General features: G+C 52.3%; 2 protein-coding genes and 2 long non-coding RNA genes across 4 annotated transcripts; 2 read left to right on the top strand and 2 right to left on the bottom strand.

Moving 5' to 3' along the window:
• The first annotated feature begins 102 nt into the window (after positions 1–102).
• LOC119114538 (uncharacterized) lies at positions 103–4568 on the top strand. The gene is made up of 4 exons (XM_037238637.1): positions 103–231; positions 1099–1952; positions 3430–3825; positions 4564–4568. The coding sequence occupies exons 2-4, from the start codon at positions 1184–1186 to the stop codon at positions 4566–4568; spliced, it is 1170 nt and encodes a 389-aa protein (XP_037094532.1). The 5' UTR covers positions 103–231; positions 1099–1183.
• Positions 4546–11122, top strand: LOC119114550 (H/ACA ribonucleoprotein complex non-core subunit NAF1-like). Its single transcript, XM_037238646.1, has 4 exons — positions 4546–4964; positions 6182–6280; positions 8290–8438; positions 11021–11122. Exons 1-4 carry the CDS (start codon positions 4691–4693, stop codon positions 11120–11122), a joined length of 624 nt encoding a protein of 207 aa, XP_037094541.1. The 5' UTR covers positions 4546–4690.
• Positions 11123–18589: 7467 nt separating this feature from the next.
• Positions 18590–20117, bottom strand: LOC119095001 (uncharacterized). The gene is made up of 3 exons (XR_005093847.1): positions 20010–20117; positions 19371–19620; positions 18590–19034 (listed from the first exon to the last, which is right to left on the bottom strand). It is a non-coding gene; the product is annotated as an uncharacterized LOC119095001 (long non-coding RNA).
• A 611-nt stretch (positions 20118–20728) lies between these two features.
• On the bottom strand, positions 20729–21928 carry LOC119089576 (uncharacterized). Its single transcript, XR_005093167.1, has 3 exons — positions 21846–21928; positions 21040–21141; positions 20729–20769 (listed from the first exon to the last, which is right to left on the bottom strand). It is a non-coding gene; the product is annotated as an uncharacterized LOC119089576 (long non-coding RNA).
• Positions 21929–22360: the final 432 nt, after the last annotated feature.

Raw genomic sequence — 22360 nt, forward strand, 5'->3', positions numbered from 1 at the left:
CTGTCAAGCCACTTTAATGTGTGATTCAAGGATTGAAATTTGGAACGAGCTGATGCTGTGCGACAGCGTGGTAGGCGGCGTGGTTGCATGTGGCGTGAGGGGGTGCTGTTGACCATGTTGTTAAGACCCATGCATGCACTGCATGCGCCCGCCTTGGCTTGAAATTAGATGGCTGCAGGCCGTATCGAATGTTTTTTTACATTAGGCGCAAAGTTCCAAGTGGATATTTGGGTAGGCAAAAGGTGGCCCGCAGGGCTCAGTTTGTGTGGCAGCTTATACCTATTCACACTTGGGTCTTCTATCTGTAAAGGTAGCTCAATTTGGTATGTCCTTAGTCGGATGAGTGCAAGGGAATATTTTTGTGATACATGCCTGAAATAGTGCCTTGCTAAGCTATGATTTTGTGTTGCTGATGTAACATTTGTACATGTACAACATGCACTGCTTTTATTAGACATTAAGGCTGAAGTATGGAGAGGGCAGGTATGCCACCATTGTGAAGTTTTCGCCTTGGACTGGTAGCAAAAAATATATGCAGCTGATCCAGTATTTCCATGTATTTGGAATCTGGGGCCATACTGCCCATGGCAGTTACTTACCTCATCATTGACTATATTGGGCAGTAGCAAGCAGAAGCTGCTTGTACATACTTTTGGCACTTGATGTATGAGGTCAATGGGATCCACCTTTCAGAATATCTGGAGCAGCAATCAAACAAATTCATCTGGTAGTTTTTGTTTTTCATGCTTTAGGGTGTGAAGTAATCCACAGGATGTCTGGTGGATGCTGGTATGCTTGCAAAGAGGTAGAAAACCTCAGCCCTGGTATAGTCCATGGGTGTCAGATATAAATTCTATAGGTACAGTACATTTGGTACTTGCCATGTAGACTTGTTAAGGGTTAAGGGAGGTCAGAATATAAATGTCTGTTTTGCTGCATTGTGCTAAGTGTATGCTGAACATCTGTTTAGTTTTATGTTATTTGTATACTGTGTATATGCTTGGGGCTTTTTGCTTCCACTGTGCTTGCAATGACATACCAGCTGGGTTTCTGTCAAGCCACCATGTATTTGCATATTTTTATGGCTTGATGTTGCAGGTGCAAATGGATCACAACTTGAAGACATTCACATTTGACAGGATCTAAGTACATCATTGTCAACATTTGCTTTAAGTTCAGTGGTATGATGTCTGGACAGCAGGATGGCCAAGATGGACATGGTTCATTAGAAGAGCATTGCTCCAACAAACCAAAACTAATGAAGCCTGAAGAACCAGCAGTAATAAATTATGACACTGGCCCAGTTTCATGTTCTGACAGCGAATTAGCTGACTCCTCATCTCACGTAACCCAGCAATGGCCAGCATCTCCAGCAGTGTATCAGAGGGCAGACACAGACTGTGCATCTACAAAGCCTGTCACAGCAGACAGAGATAGTGTCATGGACTGTCACACAGATCAGACCATCACACTGTGTGCAGAAGGCAGTCCAATGCGTGATGGCTGCTCTCCTCCCCGCAGCGGTGATGCATCAGTTTCAAGTGCCATCATCACTCCTGCTGCCCCCACTGCAGCCATCCTCCACACAAGCAGCCCACCTGTCCACCTTTGCCCAGTGGCGGACTCTGTGCACCCAGTTGCCGCGGAGGCGTGGTCAGGCGACCAGCGGACCTGGCAGGGCTCCCCTGGCACGCCCCCTAGAGCTGGTGACGGGCTCCCCGCCAATCACGACCCCGGCAGCGGCGTGACGTCATCAGTGGGTGGGGCTGAGGATGCCGGCACGACAGCCGACCGCGGCGCTGATCGGTCGTCCGGCCCGGCGCTAGCGCCGTCGCCGGTTAACAGCGGCAGTTCAGCTGCCGGCCACGGCGGTCAGATGGCGCTGGTCGAGTACAGCTCCAGCGATGAATCCAACGAGGAGGAGGAGGAGGAGCAGCAGCCGATGCCGCCAGGTGAGGGGAGGGGTGTTGAGCGTCGGGTTTCGCGCCCAGTCAGCACAATGTTATATCATGCCATGCCATTTCACAAAATTGCTTTAGTGTTCAATAGAGGATGTGGAGAGGACACAATTGGTCAATGAGGTTATGGCAGTTGTTGGAGTCACCATGTCAGCATGTCTCCAAAAACTCAGGATTTTGTAACTTTTCAGTTCAAGGGGATAATCGACATTTCAAGGTAATGAGGCAACTGCCAGATATGATTAAATATGCTCATTGTAATTTTTGGTGTGCTTTTGAGCCCTAAAAGACTGCTTTAGATGACACAATTTCACAACTTGGTAAATATACCCCGCACTACGTGATCTTTTCATTGCGTCATAGAACCGTTTATGGCGTCAGAAGGGCTGCAGAACTGGCCGTGCGCAATTGCTGCCCCAGCGGACAGGCTGACTCACTTACAATACTGCAACTTTTCGAGAGGTGTCCTGTAATGTGTGCCCTGTTCCCAGGACACAAAGGTCGTTTGCATGTCTTCTGGCCCTTTTTGTGGTGTATTTGCATCTTAAGCTGTGATTTTATGTACACTTGCATTCACGTGCTCATTTATATGCTATTCTTGAGGTATTTAATTTGGGGGTGTTCGCCGACATATCCTATTTCCGTAATAACTAGCACCACTGTCCAACTCCCTGTATAATGTAGCATGAAACGTGGTTTGTTTTTTAGACCTGCGCTTAATGCGTAGCGTTGTTTGAGAGCCAATTGAATGCCTTTGGTTCCAGAGATCGTGCTTACGTACATCAGGCACGACTAACGCAAAGATCATATTTTCATTGACCTTGAACGTCGTATGGCCAACATGGTGGCAGCATTTGAGTGAAGCTTCTATGGCGTGCGTTTCTAGTGACGCTTCTTGCACTTTTTGTGCAATGAATGCCATTAAATATATTATCTTCTCCTTGATCCTTGTGGCGCGTTTCATGCGTGCCTGGGTGACCGAATTAGTCTGCACGACTTCGCCGGCGTCTAGTTCAGAACAGGCTCATCCCTAGAAGGGCAGGGCTGTTAACTGCACCGAACGATCTTCAAAATGGCTATCTCAGCTTAAAACCCAATACAGTTGTGGAACGCATCCCTTAAATTCGCGCCGCCAATAGCATTTCCACGCCAATATTTGTCAGCACTCTCCACGCAGGTCAGGATGTTCATTCCACCGATAGGACTGTCCACTGAGGTCCATGCGTTCCCGTAAGAACACCAGTGGCCAGCTGACTTCCCACGCCGCGCGCCGCCTCCCACGCCTCGGAAGTGGATTGTTGCCGCCTGCATGGTGCGCTGGGATCCGCCTTCGAGCGCGTGGGTTCTTGGTGCGGTGCAGTCAGCGGTGCAGTCAGCGGTGCAGTCATCGAACGCATGTCTTGGCGCGGTCGCCTGTCTGATAATGGCCGTGCCTTCACTGACCAGTGCTCTCCTCTGGGACCTGTTGCAGCAGTAGCGGCGGGCCGACCCGCGACGAATCTGGCCCACCCGGTGTCCACTGTGGGTCCGGTGTCCGCTGTGGATCCAGCGTCCGCTGCGGATCCGGTGTCCGCTGTGGACCCGGTGTCCGCTGCGGATCCTATGCAGCAGCGGAGAGACAGCCCGGTTTCCGTGGCCATGGTGGACCTTACTTCCGGCGCAGAGAACCGCATGGACCTTACCGCCGATGGGGTGGACCAGATGGACTTTGCTAGCGGTGGAGGCGATCACGTGGAAGTCGTCTCCGGCACAGCGCACGGCACTGCCGGTAAAGTGGACCTCGTGGACCTCACATCCAGTGCAGTGGACAACACGCTCAGTGGAACAGATCCCGTGGAGCTCACCTCCCCCGCGACGGACGGCGCCGGCGCGGTGGAGCCCGCGGCGGCCGCCGGCACGCCCCAGGACGTGGAGACGAGCGCCGGGGTGGTGGTGCTCCGGCCGGACGGGCGCGGGCTCGGCGGAGGGGCGCCGGCGCCGCGGTGGACCGCCGCGGACGCCGGCGGCCGCGCTGTCCGTGGCGCCGCTGACAGGTGAGGACGGTGTGGCACAGGTGGGCAGGCATCATAGAGGGTGCAGGCAAGGGAACGCGATGCGGGAGGAGGTGAGACAGAGGGACCGGGGAGGTAGGGAGGGCACTTGGGAGGTGGGAAAGTGTTTAGGTTATGTGGGAACAGGTGCAGACAAATTGGGGTGCAGGAGAGGTGGCAACGGCCACAAGCGGGGTGGAAAGGGCTATAAGCGAGGTGGAAGGGGCTGAAAAAGGGGTGAAAAGGCTGCAAGTGAGGTGGAAAGGTTTGCATGCGAGGTGGAAGGAGCTGCGAGCGAGGTGGAAGAGATGCAGGGGCTGTGGAGAGAGTGGTGTAGATGCGTGGTAGTGGGCGAACAGGGGGGTACCGGTAACGAGACGTGCCTTTGGAAACGAATAGGTTTTCAAGGGGTGGAAGTGGCCGACAGTATAGGGTGAAATAAACGACAATCGACGAACTTGCCTGCAATGTCTTCAGATAAGCGTTATTTGGCTGGTTGATGTATAAACTCTATGAATTTATTTATATCCGATGCTCGTCGGCTTGTCCTGATCTAATGCTATGTCGGCGAACAGTGTGATCGGTGCAAGTTAATGCGCCACTTCTATCAACTTCCGCCAGGGATGTATGTGTCAATCCACTCGCTGCAGCAACTGCCATTAGACCGCATGCGGGTCGTGGAGACAGGGGTGGAGGCACGGTATGGGCGCTCACACGTTCCCGGCTCAGTGTTCAGACGTGATCCTCTGCTGCCGTCCCGACTCTGCCATCGCTGGGCGGGAAGCGCCCCGACAACAACCGCCCGTGGCCGGCAGCTCGGAGGACTCCGAGTCCGACTCGGACTCGAGCTCCGACTCCGACTCGAGCTCCGACTCGGACGGCCAGGAGGTCGCTGAGAAGGAGGAGGAGGAGGAGGAGGGAGGCGAGAAGGACAAGGCTCGGCGTGTCTTCGGGCCCATGACCAAAGGAGAACTATGTGAGTGCTCAAGCCTAAGCTTCTCAGCAACTCTGTCCTCGGGACGAGTGCTGAGCAACCCTGCCGTAGGTCCATGGTTGCTCAGCAACTCTGCCCCCGGGCCAGGGTGGCTTAGCAAGTTCCCTGGGGTGAAGGTGCTCATTGGCAGGACAGCGGCGGCTGCAGCAGACACGCCGCTGTTCAAGTGATCTTACTGGCTGATTTCGGTTCACGGACAGGATTCAGTCTGTCCGCGAACAGCGCAGATAGGCTTCATTCGGTGGTGGGCCAGTGAAGTTTGTTGTCGGTGGCCGGCAGGAGAGAAGTATAAGCTTTACCTGTTGTGGTAGTATCCAAATGGGCAGTGTATGAGCTCTATGTTGTTTATGTCCATTTTATTTCATGGCCGGTATAAAAGGTGGACGCCGTTGTCCCATGTTTGCATCCATGATAGAATCAGACTGTTCTTTTATGTGAATACCTGTTATAAACATAATTTGGTACATTCTCCAATATACAGAAGACTAGGAGGTTTTCTGGACAGGCCCAATCCCCTAAAACGTTGGTGTGTGACTTTGAACAGTTACCCTTCTGTTTCTCCACCCTGCAAATTTAACACGCGGCATCATGCTCCTGATATTTAGCGTTACCGACCTACACCCCGTCATCGCCCAAACACTGTGCCGCACCCCTCCTCTCCCGCCCTGCCCGTCCTGCTCTGCCCCTCCCGCCCCCCTCCCGCCTTGTTCATTCCGCCCCTTCCGCCCCGCCCCGCCTTGCCCCTTCCGCCCCGCCCCGCCGTGCCCTTCCACCCTACCCCACCTTGCCCCTTCCTCTCCGCCCCGCCCCTTCCGCCCCGTCTCGCCTCGCCTCGCCTGTCTTGTCTTGTCTTGTCTTTGTCTTGTCTTGTCTTGTCTTGTCTTGTCTTGTCTTGCCCTGCCCTGCCCTGCCCTGCCCTGCCCTGCCCTACCCTGCCCTGCCCTGCCCTGCCCTGCCCTGCCCTGCCCTGCCCTGCCCTGCTGCCCTTGCCTTGCCTTGCCTTGCCTTGCCTTGCCTTGCCTTGCCTTGCCTTGCCTTGCCTTGCCTTGCCTTGCCTGCCTTGCCTTGCCTTGCCTTGCCTTGTCTTGTCTTGTCTTGTCTTGTCTTGTCTTGCTTGCCTTGCCTTGTCTTATCTCGTCTCGTTTCGTCTCACCTCGCCCGCCCTGGCCGCGCTGTGACGTCGCTCTCTGACGTCACAGGCCTGCTGGACTTACCGGCCATCGAGCACCTGCGCATCTCGCTGCCGGAGGAGCAGTGCACGCGCGTGGGCACCGTGGCCAGCGTCGTCGAGTGTCTCGGTGAGAGTCGGCTTGGCCGGCCCGCGGGCGGCGGCGGGCGAACGTCGTGCCGCGGCTGGTGGGCCGCTTTCCACGCGAGGTTTCGCGTGGGTGCGCTGTGATCCATGCGTAGCGTTCGATTGGTGGGTTGTTGTTGCTTGGTGGTCCTTGGTTTGATGAGCTGTTGTTCCTGCGTAGTGCTCATTTGGTGGGTTGTTGTTCCTGGGTGGTGTTCAGTTGATGGGCTGTTGTTCCTGCATGGTGTTTAGTCGGTGGGTTGTTTTTGCTGGGTGGTCTTGGTTTGGTGGGCTGTTGTTCCTGCGTGGCGCTCAGTTGGTGGGTTGTTCCTATGTGATGTTGTTCCTATGCGTTGGTGACCTGATAATCGGCGGTGGTCCTGGTCTGATGAATCCTTATCCCCCACCCCCCCCCCCCATATGCTTTCAGTGGTAGGCTGTGCCGTCTTGCACTTATGGTACAAAACCAAGCCCTTGCGGTGTGCCGCTTATCCTGTGTTGTTTTGGCGTCACTGAGTTGTATTGACTCAGTTATGTTGCTTGTCTGTGTGGTTTTGTCGTCTGTGAGATTGTGCGTGATCTCCACACGGCAAGTTTCTATCTTCTGCCACGTGTTCGGCGTCATTTCCATTACCGTTGTCATAGAGCCTGACGGAAGGAACTACCCCGATAAGTGTCCCTCACCTGTGAGCTTCACTAGCCTAGCTCTCGCCGGGGCTAAAGCATGGGTTCATTGGTGATCGCAGTAAATCGCTTGCGTCAAGAATGACGCAATCGATTGAAACGATATGTCGCAATCGACCATCTTCGCAGTACTGTTGTCTTCGCTGCGAACGTCACGCGCAGGGCGCCTTCTGTGACTTATTCCGAGCCTCTGGCATAATCAATTTGATGTTCATCTCTGCGGAAAAAGATTAAGTAGGGGTTTGTCAGCGACCATATGCTGTCTGGACGGGATGCGCCGAGTCCGCTCACAGAGGCGATACCGGCCTGGAGTCGACCTCTCTGAACGGAAACGGTCTGCAATTCAGATAGCTTTTTCTCTCTGATGTAAAGTGTGTTGAGGTTACCTGATCTTTCGTTGCACTTCACTTGGACGCTCTCCCTGATTATGCCACCGAAGTCTATAAAACTGCACGCGGGTTTTGGCTGCTACAGAGTGCGATGAATCTGAAGATGTGGGCAGAATAGCCGTCGCTGTGTTTGAACCAGTGCTGTGTTCGGCCCGACTGAATGTAGCCTAAAGCCCAGGGGCATTGGCCCCGCTGGTAGCGATGCAGTTTGTCTTCCTATTTTGTCATTGATTGTTTTATTTGGACACCTGCATGGATGGACTTTTCACTGATGTTGCTGCGCCTTCACTGGCTGAGGAATTACAGACTGTCACTTGGTTTGGCTAGATCGGCCAGGGTGATGGGGCGGGAGGAAGGTTGAACCGGTCGCACACAAGGCTCAGGGAACGACGTCTGCAGTTTACTGGTGTTATGACCTCAGATCTGCCTGTTTCGCCATGACATTTGGTCTCGTGTCCTCTTCACTAGCAGCACCTCTCCACTTCACCAGTGCGGTGGTCCGACTGTGTCCCCACCAGCGGTCCGACTGTGTCCCCACCAGCGGTCCGACTGTATCCCCACTAGCGGTCCGACTGTGTCCCACCAGTGGTCCGACTGTGTCCCCACCAGTGGTCCGACTGTGTCCCCACCAGCGGTCCGACTGCATCCCCACCAGTGGTCCGACTGTGTCCCCACCAGTGGTCCGACTGTGTCGCCACCAGCGGTCCGACTGTATCCCCTACCAGTGGTCTGACTGTATTCCCACCACGACAGGTTTTATTGTATTCCCACCACCGGAAGTTTGACTGTTTTCCCACCACCAGAGGTTTGACTGTATTCCCACCACCAGAGGTTTGACTAGGTTGACAGAGGTTCCCACCACCAGTGATCTGTATATCTGCACCAATAGTCTGGCTGTATCCCCTGTCACCAGCGGTCTGACTGTATCTCCTGTCACCAGTGGTGGTACAGTCGACTCCCGGCTCGCCGCCGCTCGACATCGACTCGGTGCTGTTCCTCGAGAGCGGCCGCCGCCCTCTCGGCCGCGTCTATGACGTCATGGGGCCGGTCCACCACGCCGCCTACTGCGTGCGCTTCAACAGCCCAGAGGTAGCTGCACTCACGGAGCCCGCGTGCCACCGGCGCGCGGGTTCTCGTAGACCGGGACTCGTGACGTCAAATGACACGTCTCGCTCGCGCGCGCTCGTGTTTGCAGCGTAGCAGGAGGCGGAAGTTGGGAGGTGAGCTCGGTCGAGCGTGGTTGGCAGATAACACGAAGGCGCCTGAGGTATGGGATGCCACCCAGACTCGCCGTGTGTTTACGAGAAGAGTCTGGACCTTGCCTGATACTAATGAGCTTTTGGCTGCACCAAGGCCAGTCGTGCCCACCGTAACCTCTCCGGTGTCGATGAAATCTCGCGCGTAGGGTCACATATGTCCCCATACGACATCCAAGTGACATTTACTTCTCGAGGTCATATGGGCCACAACATATGACGTCGAATATTGAGGCTTATCTAGAAAGATGAGCCAGAAATTAATTGGGACGATCCGGTGCTGCCGCGATAAATAATTATGACCACTCCCGGTCTTTTCGTGATCACGTGATCTTGTGACCTTTGTTACATTTGTAACATCCTTGACCTTTTAAAGAATTCCATCCTGAAAATTTTGTTTTTTTCTCTGAAAGATGGCCGGGACTGTGGGTTCTGACATACAGTTTTCTTTGCACCTCTGGCCCTGCTGTGTGTCACCGACGTGAACGATGAGGTCATGTTGTGGCCTTTTAACTGCCGTTGGTGTGTGTGGCATACAACGTAGCCGATAAGGACGCCCTTTGAAACAACCAGTAGGTGGGAGGTCCCGAAGGTCACGCGTCAGTCATGGACGTGAGAATGGACAGTAATTACAGGTGGAACATGACATCTAGTGTACATGTCTATCATTTTAACGTCACGCTTTAGCATACAATGATGACGCGAGACCGGGCGATGTTGATGACATGCATGTACGGCCCGCTACACAAGTTCGCCACCGTGACCAGTGAGCCTTGCAATGCCCTCTGCTGTGTTGCTGTATGTTACATGATGACATTTTGAGGCCTCCGGTGAACTGGGTAAACAATGGGTTGAAGGGATAATGGATGAGTAGCCACCATGGGTAGCGGGTGGGAATTACCCCATCCCCATGGGTGGCGGGTATGACCCCAGCCGCATGGATGGCGGGTGGATTAGGTAACGGGAATCTTCCCCGTCAGGGCCTCTTATGTCAGTGTCGTATTTTGCTGTCGCCTGTAAAACGTGTCAATGCCATGATTCATGGGCATCTGCTCTTGCAGCACAGACATCTTGCAGTTATTTTCTGGTATAACTTTCCAGACGTCTCTGAAAATTCCATGGCCTAAATCCCGTGCCATTACTTGCCAAAAAAACTAACAATCGCAGCGGTGTAATTTATGACAGATGTGTACGAGTTCCGAGTTTCTTCAGAATTCTCCTCTTCTCCGAGGAGTGGTGCTATTATTACCGCCCTACCTATGTGAACAGTTTAAGGTCTACCTGGGGGATTTTTCCAAGGATAGGCCGTTTTTGTGCTTTTTTGGTAAAGCATTGCTAGCCCCCGGTGAAATGGCAGACTAGACGCCTGCAAGGAAGTGGAGAGTGACTTGTGCAATATCCAGTGAAAATGCGTGGTACACTCCTGCCAGTAACAGGTCGTGTTTGCTCTCCTGTATTCAAATTCAACTTCCCAACATTCTTATTTGAATCCACAGACATTTCCTTCTACCAGTCATTGACGACAGCTTAGTTCTTCCCGAAGGGGCGTGATTGGCTGGGTGAACGGTGTTTCTCTCGCTCGCCGTATAAGCTTGCCATCGTAATGGTGCTACTTGTGGGGGTTGTATTGCGAACGGGCACCTGGTGGCCCGTCCTTTCAAGGGTGGAAGTCCCTGCCGCGAGCGCAGGCGTGAGCGCGTGCGTTGTGACAGGAAGCTGCTGGAGCTGATGAGACCAGGGTCATTTAACAGGCACAGAGGACAGTCTCACCGTGGCTCTGGTGCCTGCGATCGCGGTGCCTGCCCCACAGATCCATGTCAGCTAATGTGGCTTGTCCTGATGATGTTCTGTAGCTTTAGCGCGCGCCGACTGCGAGTAGTCCTGATCTACTGTTTGTTGGCGTGGTCATGGTATATCGTTAAGCTGATGTGATCCTCCTGCCGTGAGGGGGGGGGGGCGGGTTTAGGTCACCTGCACCAAAGCCCCGCATGCAAAAGTGGCCTTGTTTTTATGTCACTCCACATAGAGGCATAGTGCCTTTCAGTGGCGCCGTCTTGAATCGTTGGAAGAAGTCCTCGCTGTACGGAATTGGCCCGACCTTTCTCAAAATTCGCTTTAAGTTCTGTTGTCGTTGGCATCCGAAATGTAATGCAATAGGTAAGTTGCCTCCCCCTCCCCCAAGAAAAAGCCAACAGCAACGAAAAAAGGCGTTTGACGTTGCCATTTTTGGCACCAGAAAGGTTCCAAAGACCATAGCCTTATCGTAGGACTATCAGCAGCTTCTGAGAATGAGCTGCACGTCTGCGGGAGCTTCGAAGAGAGCCACTGGCCCCGAGGCTGCCGACGCTGATGACGCCCACCCGATGATGCCGCTGAGATGGCCGTGCTTGGGACCGCTCTCGTTCTGCCCTCCAGGAGATCCGCGAGTTCGGGATAGAGGCGGGCGCGGACGTGTTCTACGCACCCGGCTCGGACGAGTACAGCCATTACGTGTTCGTGGAGGCGCTGCGCAAGTAAGTAAGGAGCGTTTTTTGGCGATAGGTGGAATCACTCTTGACCCGTTTGCTTCTGCCACGGAGCCGCAACTGTGTTGTTGCGGACTTAAGGTACCGGGGGGAAGCCAGGTCGGTACAACTGTGCCAGGGACAACGGTACTTCTTGGTCAGGGACAATGGTGCAACTGGGCCAGGACAGGGACGGCTGGGACATGGCTGGACCTGATTGAATGCGGAAAACTGACGGGGTAGGAGGAAGGATGGGACAGAACAAATATGTTCGTGGCAGGACCAGAACAGACCAGACTAAGCCGAGCCAGACCAGAACTGTTCAGGCCCGACCTGACCAGACCGGACCGCACTGGACTAGACCGGAGTGGGTCCGAGTAGATTTGACCTGACCTGACCTGACCAAACCTGACCAAACCAAACCAGACCAGACCAGACCAGACCAGACCAGACCAGACCAGATATACATATATATAATATAGACCAGAGCTGGAATGGAGACAGAGGCAACCAGAACTGCACAGAAAAAGACGAGCCGAGGTGGGGCGCTGTGTGCCGTTCCATCCTGTCACGTCCTGTCAAGCCCTGGGTGGCGCTGTCATTAATCTGTCCCTGCTACCACAGCACAGCACAGCACAGCACAAGCACGGCACAGCACAGTACAGCACCACACAGTACAGCACCACACCACACCACACCCACACCACACCACACCACACCACACCACACGACAGTCATGTGAAGGCATATTCTTATTACTCGTTTTATTTTCAGTAAATGATATTCCAAGGGCTTGTAGGTTAACTGAATGCATGTTCATGTTTACAATCGAAGTTACACGCACGTTTGTTCCTGGCTGGCGCGAAACAACCAGTTTCTGGGCGTTTTTACTTGTCGGCTCGATTTCCCAGCCGCCTCGGTAGCGCTCACGGGCTCCCCGTCCGACCGGCAATTCTGAAGATGCCTCGACCAATCACGCGTCAGTTTGCGGTCTACCGTCTTCCTGTCCTGGAATACTCCCGCCCGCTCAGCATTGCCTGAAGATTGTATTCCAACTTTGGAAGCGCCGGTAGAATTGTACGTCAGAACAGCTGTGCAGCGGCAATCGGGAGCAGGGCCAAGGTCGCTGTGTACGTTTTGCGCCGTACGCACGGAAGGGTTGCGTCGCTAGCCAGTTGACGAAAGGTTTTAAGTTGGCAAAAGTGCTTCGTGGAAATTGTTTGCGGCTCCAGCTGTTGCTGTGCAGTGTTTACCGAGATTGAGGAGATTGAGATATTGAGTTTGATCACAATATGATAACTAACAATACGGTGCCCGGGTCCCATTAAGTATGATATTTGATTTTCTGTTACTTTGTTCCATGAACAAATTCTGTTCTCCGCTTTGTTGTTAACAAATTGTCTGTTCGAATCGCTTTTAATGCTTATAATGCATGTCATGCATTATGACATGCTTATAATGCATGCCATTCTGCATGCTGGCAGTGCTGATTAATGTTATATGGACATGGGGCCCAGTACCAGAATGGTGCTTTTTATGTAACCTACATACATATGAGAGCAAGCACCAGAAAGCTGCAATGGCTTAAGCATGCAGCAAGAACTAACAACTGAAAGGTTTGAAAAGCAGTTTGTTCTCTCCATGTCTCCATAATGTTCCAGGGGGTAAGGCAGACAAGAGCTTGTCAAAATTGTTCCTATGAAAATGGTGAGATGAATTAAGATAATTGATTTTTGCATGCCTCAATACCATTGTTTAAAATTATGGTTGGTTATTAAAGGCTTTAAGCAGTGCGAGAGGTTATATTTGGTGTCTACAAATGAAATGTTGGTCTGAAAAACTGGTTTGCTAGGAATCTCCATGCCATTCATGCATGATAGCCACCAGTCTTAACCACCTAGTTTTTAAGTTGAGGTGTTATGCTATCTCTTAAACCTGATGGACATTCATATTGGTGGGAATGTAGTGACTAGCACTTTTGGACAAAGTGGTGGTTAGCTATTTTATGCACATCAGTATCTGTAACTTGCTTATAATGCATATCATTCTGCACACTGGTGGTGCTGATTAATATGGTTACATAAACATAGGGCCAGGTATGAGAAAGATGTTTTTGATGTAACCTACGTACATATGAGACCAAGCACCAGAAAGCTGCAATGGCTTGAGCAGCAATAGTAACTAACAAATTAAAGGTTTGAAAAAAAATAGATAGGTTATTCTTGATAATGTCTCCATAATGCTCCAAGGCATATGGCACACAAGAGCTTCTCAAAATTATTCCTTTAAAGATGATGTCATGAATGGGAATGTAGTGTGTGGGAAATGTGGGAATGTAGTGACTAGCACTTTGGGGCAAGTGATGGTTAGCTATTTTTGGCACAAAATCTCACTCGTTGCCATTATTTGATGTCACGGCACTGCAGGGATTATGGAAGGGTCCCCAAACGTGGGCTTTCTCTTCCCATTTTTTCAACTAAACATTTATTCCATATATCACTGCATACCACATTCAAAACCACATTTCAAAGAAACTTGCAATGCTTGCTTCAGGCTCGCCACCACTGCTCATGGCAGTCACTGAATGTTGGTTTGCTATGACTGTGTGGACATGGAGGAATGAAACAAAAGATTGTGGGTGTGATGAGATGCATGGGAGCAGCCAACTGACTGTGACTTATGCTGCCTGCTGTTGGTACCAGGGGCAGATCTAATATGTTATGGGTTTGGTTTCCATCCAGCATTTGCCTCTCATCCAACATTCGATCCTGGTGATGTCACTGGGTCATGGCAGGTCTCTAGGGATTTATCTCACACCTAGCTCAACAACCATATGATTTGTTTTGGTTGCTCTCAGCAGTCAAAGCCACCTTGCCAAACAATGGCTTTTGTCCCACCTGACTCTATGGTGAGCTGAAGAGTTTGACCATCACATGGCAATCGATCACTTCCTTTGATGACAGCACTGCAATGAAACAGGTATGTTCTGTTCTCACACAATGACTACTGGACAGGCTGCAGTGAATTCTATCCATTTTTGGTTGGGTTGGGAATTCACCCTGTATTTGACATAAGTCATGTGGTGCTCAGGGCCACGCCAATGGGTTCTCTGCAGAATATGACATTTTTCATGCAATGTGGGCCTTGTTGCATGCAACACCATGGAGTTCATGTCAGATCTTTCGAACAGATAAGGTGGGCCGATGCCGTCACTACCTCTTCCATGTTTTCACATTCGCTTGATATGTAAAGACAAGTCGTATCATTGGATGTATTGCATACGATTGCCGCAGTGGCAAAGCGCAAGGCAGCGTTTTCAATCCGTCACAAATGTACACATACAGCTTGCACCGAGAACGCGGCGTTAGGGTCCTGTACCCGAATGCTTATGCATGTCTAACAAGCATAAAATAGCTATCTGCTTAGACTGGCCACCCAGCCAGCACATGGCAGCGACCTGAACTCGGCTTCCGCGGGCCTTGTTCGTCGAAGCTAAGTTCAGGTTCAGCTAAGCCATGGAGGTGGCAGCAAAGTTCGAACTACAAGCGCAGCACATCTTACAACATGGTCGGTCAGGCAGTCAGTCACATGGTGGTGATATGCATGCACATATTTGGAAGGCAACGACCAACATAACACATGACCAACACACATCACATTGATTACATCACCGACATCACAGCCACGTGCAGAATGTCAATACACCTTACACCTGTCGATAGGCTTCAACGTTGGGGCCATATTCGGAATGTCAACAGCAGACAGCCGGGCTTCCATGCTGACCAGACGCAATCCTTGCGGAAATAGACGAATGGGAAAGCTGAACTACGGCCCAGCCCAAGACGTACCACACAGGGATAGGACGCTCGGCCATCCGTTCAACCTGATTAGCTTCCCCATTTCATGTCATGTGACTTCTATTGGCGCCACGGAAATCATGTGCGCTAAATGCCCTTCATTTTTTTAAGCATCTGAACATCTCCTGTCTTGCACACAGTACCCATACAGCACAGCCCATTCGGCGGAAAGCCCTGTGACCAACATGATCAGCGCCATCTCCGGCGACCATGACGGAGCCACTTGACGTTCAACGTGATGCAACCTTGGAATGACATTCCATTGTCACGTATATGACCTCGGCGCCCAACTGGAACAACTTATGCATGAAAAAGATCCACAATGGTCACAGGAAACTTAAACTCTCGTACCGATCAGTGAATGGTAGTTAGCACGACAGAAAAAATGCCAACTTCGGAGTAGCACAGGGTAGCATCATAAGGTCAGTCATGTTTAATTTATCTACGAATGACCTTTCAAGCCATCTTCTGTCCAAGTGTGAAATTATATGCATAGGTGTGGTTTGAGTCCCCCACATAGTACGCAGCCCGCATGGGGCAGTTCGGCTGGCTTGTGTTCAAAAGGCCAATGCGTTTGGGTCAAATCACTCTCCCGACAGGTGTGATTTAAACGGATTGCCGCGACCGAATTTCTGTCCATTTTGTAGTGGTAAAGACCTGGCTCTTTAAGTTCAGACTCAGGGAAGGCTCCAGAGTAAGAGAGGTTATGCCGTAACCCTCCCTTATGTTATCCATGAGGTCTTTTGTGCATCGAACGGGCGCCGAAATGTTGTGACTGATTGGCGCCCAAAATCGTAATCTGAGAACGCCATAGCCTTTTTTTTAGACGTGCCCAATTCCTGGGCCCTCTCATTTCGCAACGGTACCGAATTCCTTGGACCCACATACAGCTCCAAAACGTTGCTTTTTAGAGGCACCAATTTCAGGACCACCATTGTCTGATGCTTTTCCCTTGACAAAATCGTGGATCGGTTCATTCCTTGAAGCAACACCAGCACCCTTCATTTCCGGACAACATAGCCTTATTTTCAAGATGTGACTAATTGAACCGGGCGTACGAAGGGCCAAAACATGATTTCAAGGGCTTCAAGTTTCAGCCCTTCGGCAGCTAGATACTTTACCGAGTTTGCCGTGCGTCTGGACGCACATTATTCCGGCATCTACATACTTTTCATTGACAACAGACACACATGCGAGGGGTACCACAAAGGAACCATAAAGCCATAGTTTTCGAGGAGCACGAAACTCTAGGGGCACCGCAATGTCATGTCTCACTTCACGATATTGTGGGTCGGCTTCTTCGTAAAAGAAACGCTGTAACCTTCATTTCGGGCCAGGTAATCTATATTTGTAATTGATGTGAAATTCTATGGGTCGTCACAAACGGCCCCAAACTTTTTGTTTTTCAAGAAACCTCATTCCAATGACCACGATCAGGGGCGCACGCGAGGGGCACTTAGGTCCAGAGGAGTCCCCCTCCCCAGGGGGGGGGGGGGCTCCATATATATATATAATAGTCGGCTCCGTGTCGATATGGACCCTGGGGCCCCTTTTCCCAAACAGAGGCGGGTCGGGAGACTGCAGAGCTCACGCGGAGGCCCCGTTGCATTATTCGGGGTCCTGAAACAGTGAAGCCTCGATGCTGGTCAGTGGTCCAGAATGCCTAACAGGGACCCAGGACCATAGCACTGAACGAGATATTCCCCGCCCATGGTTCGACAAGGGCTCCGATAAGCCAAACTGGGGTCCACTGCGTCATTTATTGGACCCCTGCAGCGATTAAGACATCCTTTTGCGTCAGCACTGATCCGGTGTTCGATGATGATGACGATGCCCAGGTCACAGGGCCCATCGCATCACGGATAGTACTAGTGTATGGTTTATACTATTCATGACCTACAGATCGAACAGGGGCCGCGAACAGGGCCCGGCCGCCCGTATCGCCAGGGTGGCAGCGGCTAAGAGTCCGGGCTGGGACGTAAGGGTGCTACCGGTCCTGACAAGGCAGAATTAATGAGCAATTTTGAAGTTGATCTTTGACCTGATAACAAGTTACAGCTGATTACCTACGGTAAGGTTGACGAGCGTCCACTTTCAACTCCATATTATTTGCGGTGTCCCATATAATTTTTCGTTTTAAGGGTATACTACACACTTGTGATTTTTATGGGGTTTCAAATAAAAGTAATTTTAAGACGTTTTCGGTTCCCGTTCACAATCCTGCCCTTCTTTGGGCCTAAGACCTCTAATTTCTGAGCCATAACCCTGCGAAGATGGAGAAAGGCAAATCGGGGAGAAATTTTAGACACCGTGGCATCCATGACGTCATAATAACGTCGTTTCAATCCTGCCATTCCACAAACCATGTGGCGATCAAGGCCAATACAAATGTTATTTCCGAGAAGTTCATATCTAACCTTCGTGAGCGCAATTTCCAGATACAGCGGCCGTCAATTGTCCCTCAATCAATGTTAAGCAAGGTACGATAACGTGATCAAACCATGACGCATTGAGGAGCACAAACAGAAAGTTGTGCTGTTTAGAGCAGTCTTTTCCGGCCAGATAGCATACCAACAGTTATGTAAGCTTCTTTCATCATGATACTTGCTTCAATCACTTTAAATGTGAAGCATTCTCTTAAATGTGAAAAAATATTAGGAGTGTGATCATCATCCCGCCAACACGTTGTATAGCCAATGCAAATTATCGACCCCGTTTCGGTCCACTAGATATGCAATCCGCGTGTCCTGAATCCTCATTATTTTTGTAGAACCCCGGGAAATCCAGTCTCGCCTTGATTGGGTCGGATAACAAAGGGCCCGAATGGGTCATTGTAAAGCAAGAAACGTCCGCGTTCTCCTACGATGCATTCAATACAGAGTGATTTCGAATTGAAATGTACCAAATCCAGCGAATTAGCTGGAGACGGGGTGGTGGAACTTCCACCAGTAGAGCCCGTCGTTAATCGTAGTGCATCGCCTCTACCAACACTGGTTGCACCTCTGGCGTCGTTGCTTGTGCAGTCCGCGCACTCAGAGGCCGAGGGGAGGGGCTCTTCTTTTAGACTCGGTTTCCTATGTTAGCATCGTGCATAGCTCCTGGAGGGGACCTTTTTGTGGTTTTTTTGTCTTCGCCGTGCCAATGTCAATGTCAATTTTGAACAAAACCGACGGGTAATTGCTGCCCACAGTCGCAAAGGCTGCGACGAATGACTCCATTCAGTGTCTTGTAAGCACCTAGATCGAACCTTTTATATGAACGGATGATAGAGGTTAGAACTCGCGCTAAGCAGTGCTTGTTGCGTGAGCCCTGACCCTTACCATCCTATCGTGAAATTCCTTGTCAACGGCTAAATATGGTGGCGGAAAGTTTAAGGTACGGGAATCTGAGGCCACAAAGAAATAACAGTCAAGTGCTGTGATGAATCGTTGATAGTGAAGTTTTTAATTGAAATAGTTCAAATCACTTTGTTTACTCAGACTTTGTTCATGGAGCAGTGGCATTAGTACCACACACAGCTAACAGACTATGTGACAGATGGTCCTAAAGCCTTTACCCGGGCATTTCTAAGACTGGTTGGCGGTTGGTGGGCAGGCTTGCGGCCGCAATCACTCAAGTGTGGAAAGAAAACAGAAGAGTCTAAAAAAATAACTACAACTGGTTGAAACCACTGGTCGTAGGACCTATTACGGTTCGCCGCTGGACAGTAAATTTTGTTTTTTGCGGGGCCCTTTCCCACCCGCCTATGTCCGGTGTCGCGGGAGAATTGGGCCCCGCACTGAGAACATTTATTTACTGTGCTCCTTCTAATATGGGCACGCTTGGCCGGCGTCGGGCCCGGTGATGGTGACTGCTGGTGAGAAGTGGCCGGGCGACGCGGTCCTCCCCGCCCAACTGTTATTGCGGGCAAGCTAAACCGGTGCGCCGGGCCGATAGACGTTTACCACCCGCAGCTCCAGCGGCGGGGCGGGAGCCGGTAGGGCTGCGGCGGCAACAGGCCGAGCAGGCGGCAGCTGCACCCCCTGCAGCAGCGAGATGCGCTCCAGGGCTTTCGCCCGGGCGTTGTACCTGGAGAGATCACAGATTGTCCGTGAACGTGGGCATCGTGTATGGAATAATCACGTGGGGCCTACAGTGGGTAATCGTCGGACGCCTGCTCGGATTGCAATATGTTAGACAGTTATGTCGGTGTGCCGCATGGGCGCAAGACGGTTCATTAGCGGCTTTGGTGGCAAGGATATACGAGCACCGATAAGCATTGCCATCTGGCCATCTGATCGGGAGGCCATCTGAGATGTAGCGAACAGGATTAGCTGCGGTTGCATATGCAGGTCTGCGGAGTTGGTAGCAACTGCGTATGCAACCCCCGCAACTACTGAAATGTTTCATCATTTGAATACTGACCACGACGTCAGCGTGTGCTGGTTCAGATGTGCGAGCACGATGCCCGTGTGGGCTTCTACCGCTGGATGCCGCAGGAGGGCTTCTCGGAGCTCGGCCAGGTGGCCCCAACACCATCCTCCAGCGCGGCACAACAACGCCACCCACACGCCGCGGGTTTCGGTAGCGGCGGCATAAGTCCTCAACGAGGCGCTCGCTAAGCCGGTTGATACTTGGCTTTTGGGCTGGAACAGCCCCGCTCTTAAGCGAGACGCTGTGGAATGGAGCAACGGACATGAACAGCGCACAACTGATGCCCTGCGTTTCGCGACGTTCCAAATTTAGCAATAGGACATAATGTACGATAGCAATCCATCGTCTAGCGGCGTGCGCCACTCGCGTGACACTGTTACTACATCCATTATCGGAGTAATAAGGGGGACGAAATGTCCCTGCAATGAGCGAGAGGGATGAGGGCGCTCATAACTATCTGAACTTTCGCTTACAATTTTATTAGGATGAAGCAAAAGGAAATCGGAAACTGTGTTTCTTACGTTCTGCACAGTCAAAACTGGTTGCCTGCGTTTTTCAAATTGGTTTAGTGATCGCCTCAACAGAAACAATAAGCGGATCATGACAGTCATACAACACAATATTACTGACCGCCGCACGGTGTCGGTGCCGGGCACGGCACCAGATTTGCGCTTCGACACTTTGAAGCGGCCGGTTGTAAGCTGGTCCTGGTGACGTGGGGAGGCGGCCACCCTCGCCTTGTCGCCGTCGGACAAACAGCTCCACAGATGGATGATATCAGGCTGCCTCGCGGTCGGTGATATATCCGCGGGAGCGGGGTAGCTCCGCCAGGTATGCGGCGAGTCCGGCACACCTCCGCGTACCCGGGCTGTCCGTCAGGACCGGTAACAGATTCCTAAAACACAAAACAGATTCAACAGTACGCTACATGCCCTCATTCGAAACCGGCCAGAACTAAAACATTGATGACTCGCTCCAAACGACCAATCTCAAGGCGCTGCCAACTCGAAAGTTGAAAAACTCGATGCTTGTGACAGCTGGCGAAGGTACGTACACATGTGACACAGTGAAACATGTTGCTTATCCGAAGGTGCATCGTACCTGCGCAGCAAGTGGTTGCCATCCCAACTTGCACCACCCTCGCGGCGGAGGCAGGCGGCTCCGGCTGTGGGGTGGAGGGCCGTAACACCCGAGCGGGTGGCAGCGACGGAGCCCGACGGCTCCGGCCGCGGGGTGGAGGCCGTCACACCCGAGCGGGTGCAGCGACGGAGGCAGGCGGCTCCGGCCGCGGGGTGGAGGCCGTCACACCCGAGCGGGTGGCAGCAGCGGAGGCAGACGGCTCCGGCCGCGGGGCCGGCTGGGGCGCGGCAGCTCCGGCCAGCACACCGTCCTGGCAACCAGTGAACAGTTATCGACATGGACACGATGAACGTACGACCTTCCATCCATGCAGATCTGACCGTGGCGTTCCGGAATCATGCTCGCTCCAAAGAACTGACGCAGCAAATCACGTCCGGTTGGACCTGTTTCGCCGCCAGCAGAACATGGCTAATGCATGTGTGAAATTAATCGAATCAATTATTCAATGCACAAGACGGCGGTGTTCCATCTGCGTACAGTGGTTTTCGCCACTGTACACACGGGGTAAAAAATTACTTACCTCAGGCAGCCCTTCAGCCTTCCAGTCAGGCGACATGGGAAAACGGGTTCCAACATCCCAGCCGACGGCGGTACGCATCGGCTCCGGTTCCAGGCCTCCGTGCTGAAACCGTTCACGTGAAAGCTACCGACCTGCACTGATATTGCGCAATCGCTCCGAGGACACAACATGCGCCGAGTGCGTGGTTTCCGTGGAACGGTCGACATCCGGTGCCATTTCACGGGATGAACTGGGTACTGCATATAAAGCCGATGTGCATGACTTTATACACTAAAATGCATTTATTTGACATCCACAATCCCAACTATTTTACGGCATCTGCGTCTCAAATTTTACTGGCATCTTTGGGCAACTTGACCACGAACGCTTTCAGCATTGCCTGTCTTGTACATAATCAACCCTGCTCCATATCAGATATCCTCCAAATGGTCACTAATCGGTGATTGATAACAAACGATGTCATGACATCAGGTCCGAATTTTGCTGCAGATCTTTGAGTTGCATCTGTATGCACTGGAGAGTACTCTTAGTGTAGCGTGCGCGGAAGAAGATCGCGGTGAGGCGTTCGTGTTGCAGAAGGTTTCAAATGTTACAGAATGATTCAAAATCCACGATTTTTGGGACGGTTTTTCCACGATGACCTACTTCAGATAATTTAGTGTCATTTCAGATTTTCCTGACATCATCTGACTTCCCTTTTGTCTGTTGTGGTCGTGGTCATGATGAGTTGTATATAATTAAACAGGGCTCTGGCCAAGTTATTAGCTAAGCAAAAGTGAAGATAAACTTGAGACATCATATCTTACCTGTGCGGCTGGTGATGCCGCCACAGCTAGCACCGCCCTCGCGGCGGAGGCAGACGGCTCCGGCCGCGGGGTGGAGACCGTCGCGCCCGAGCGGGTGGCAGCGACGGAGCCAGGCGGGCTCCGGCCCGCGGGGTGGAGACCGTCACACCCGAGCGGGTGGCAGCGAAGGAGCCAGGCGGCTCCGGCCGCGGGGTGGAGACCGTCGCGCCCCGAACGGGTGGCAGCGACGGAGCCAGGCGGCTCCGGCCAGCGGGGTGGAGACCGTCGCGCCCGAGCGGGTTGGCAGCGACGGAGGCAGGCGGCTCCGGCCGCGGGGTGGAGGCCGTCACACCCGAGCGGGTGGCAGCGACGGAGGCAGGCGGCTCCGGCCGCGGGGTGGAGGCCGTCACACCCGAGCGGGGGCAGCAGCGGAGGCAGGCGGCTGCGGTCGCAGGGCCGGCTGGGCGCGGCAGCTCCGGCCAGCACACCGTCCTGGCAACAAGTGCGTCGTGAACGGTTATCAACAGATCTAAGGG

The sequence above is a fragment of the Pollicipes pollicipes genome, unplaced genomic scaffold (genome assembly GCF_011947565.3).
Source record: "Pollicipes pollicipes isolate AB1234 unplaced genomic scaffold, Ppol_2.1 Scaffold_1600;HRSCAF=1878_pilon_pilon_pilon, whole genome shotgun sequence".
In the NCBI taxonomy this organism is placed as follows: Eukaryota; Metazoa; Arthropoda; class Thecostraca; order Pollicipedomorpha; family Pollicipedidae; genus Pollicipes; species Pollicipes pollicipes.

What these genes read in the sequence shown, in the direction of transcription:
- LOC119114538 (XM_037238637.1), top strand. Translation starts at nt 1,184, where the DNA reads ATGATGTCTGGACAGCAGGATGGCCAAGATGGACATGGTTCATTAGAA. An exon ending in GCAGCAGCCGATGCCGCCAG is followed by an intron (nt 1,953 to 3,429) that starts GTGAGGGGAGGG and finishes GACCTGTTGCAG; the next exon opens with CAGTAGCGGCGGGCCGACCC.
- LOC119114550 (XM_037238646.1), top strand. Translation starts at nt 4,691, where the DNA reads ATGGGCGCTCACACGTTCCCGGCTCAGTGTTCAGACGTGATCCTCTGC. An exon ending in CAGCGTCGTCGAGTGTCTCG is followed by an intron (nt 6,281 to 8,289) that starts GTGAGAGTCGGC and finishes TCCTGTCACCAG; the next exon opens with TGGTGGTACAGTCGACTCCC. An exon ending in TGCGCTTCAACAGCCCAGAG is followed by an intron (nt 8,439 to 11,020) that starts GTAGCTGCACTC and finishes TCTGCCCTCCAG; the next exon opens with GAGATCCGCGAGTTCGGGAT.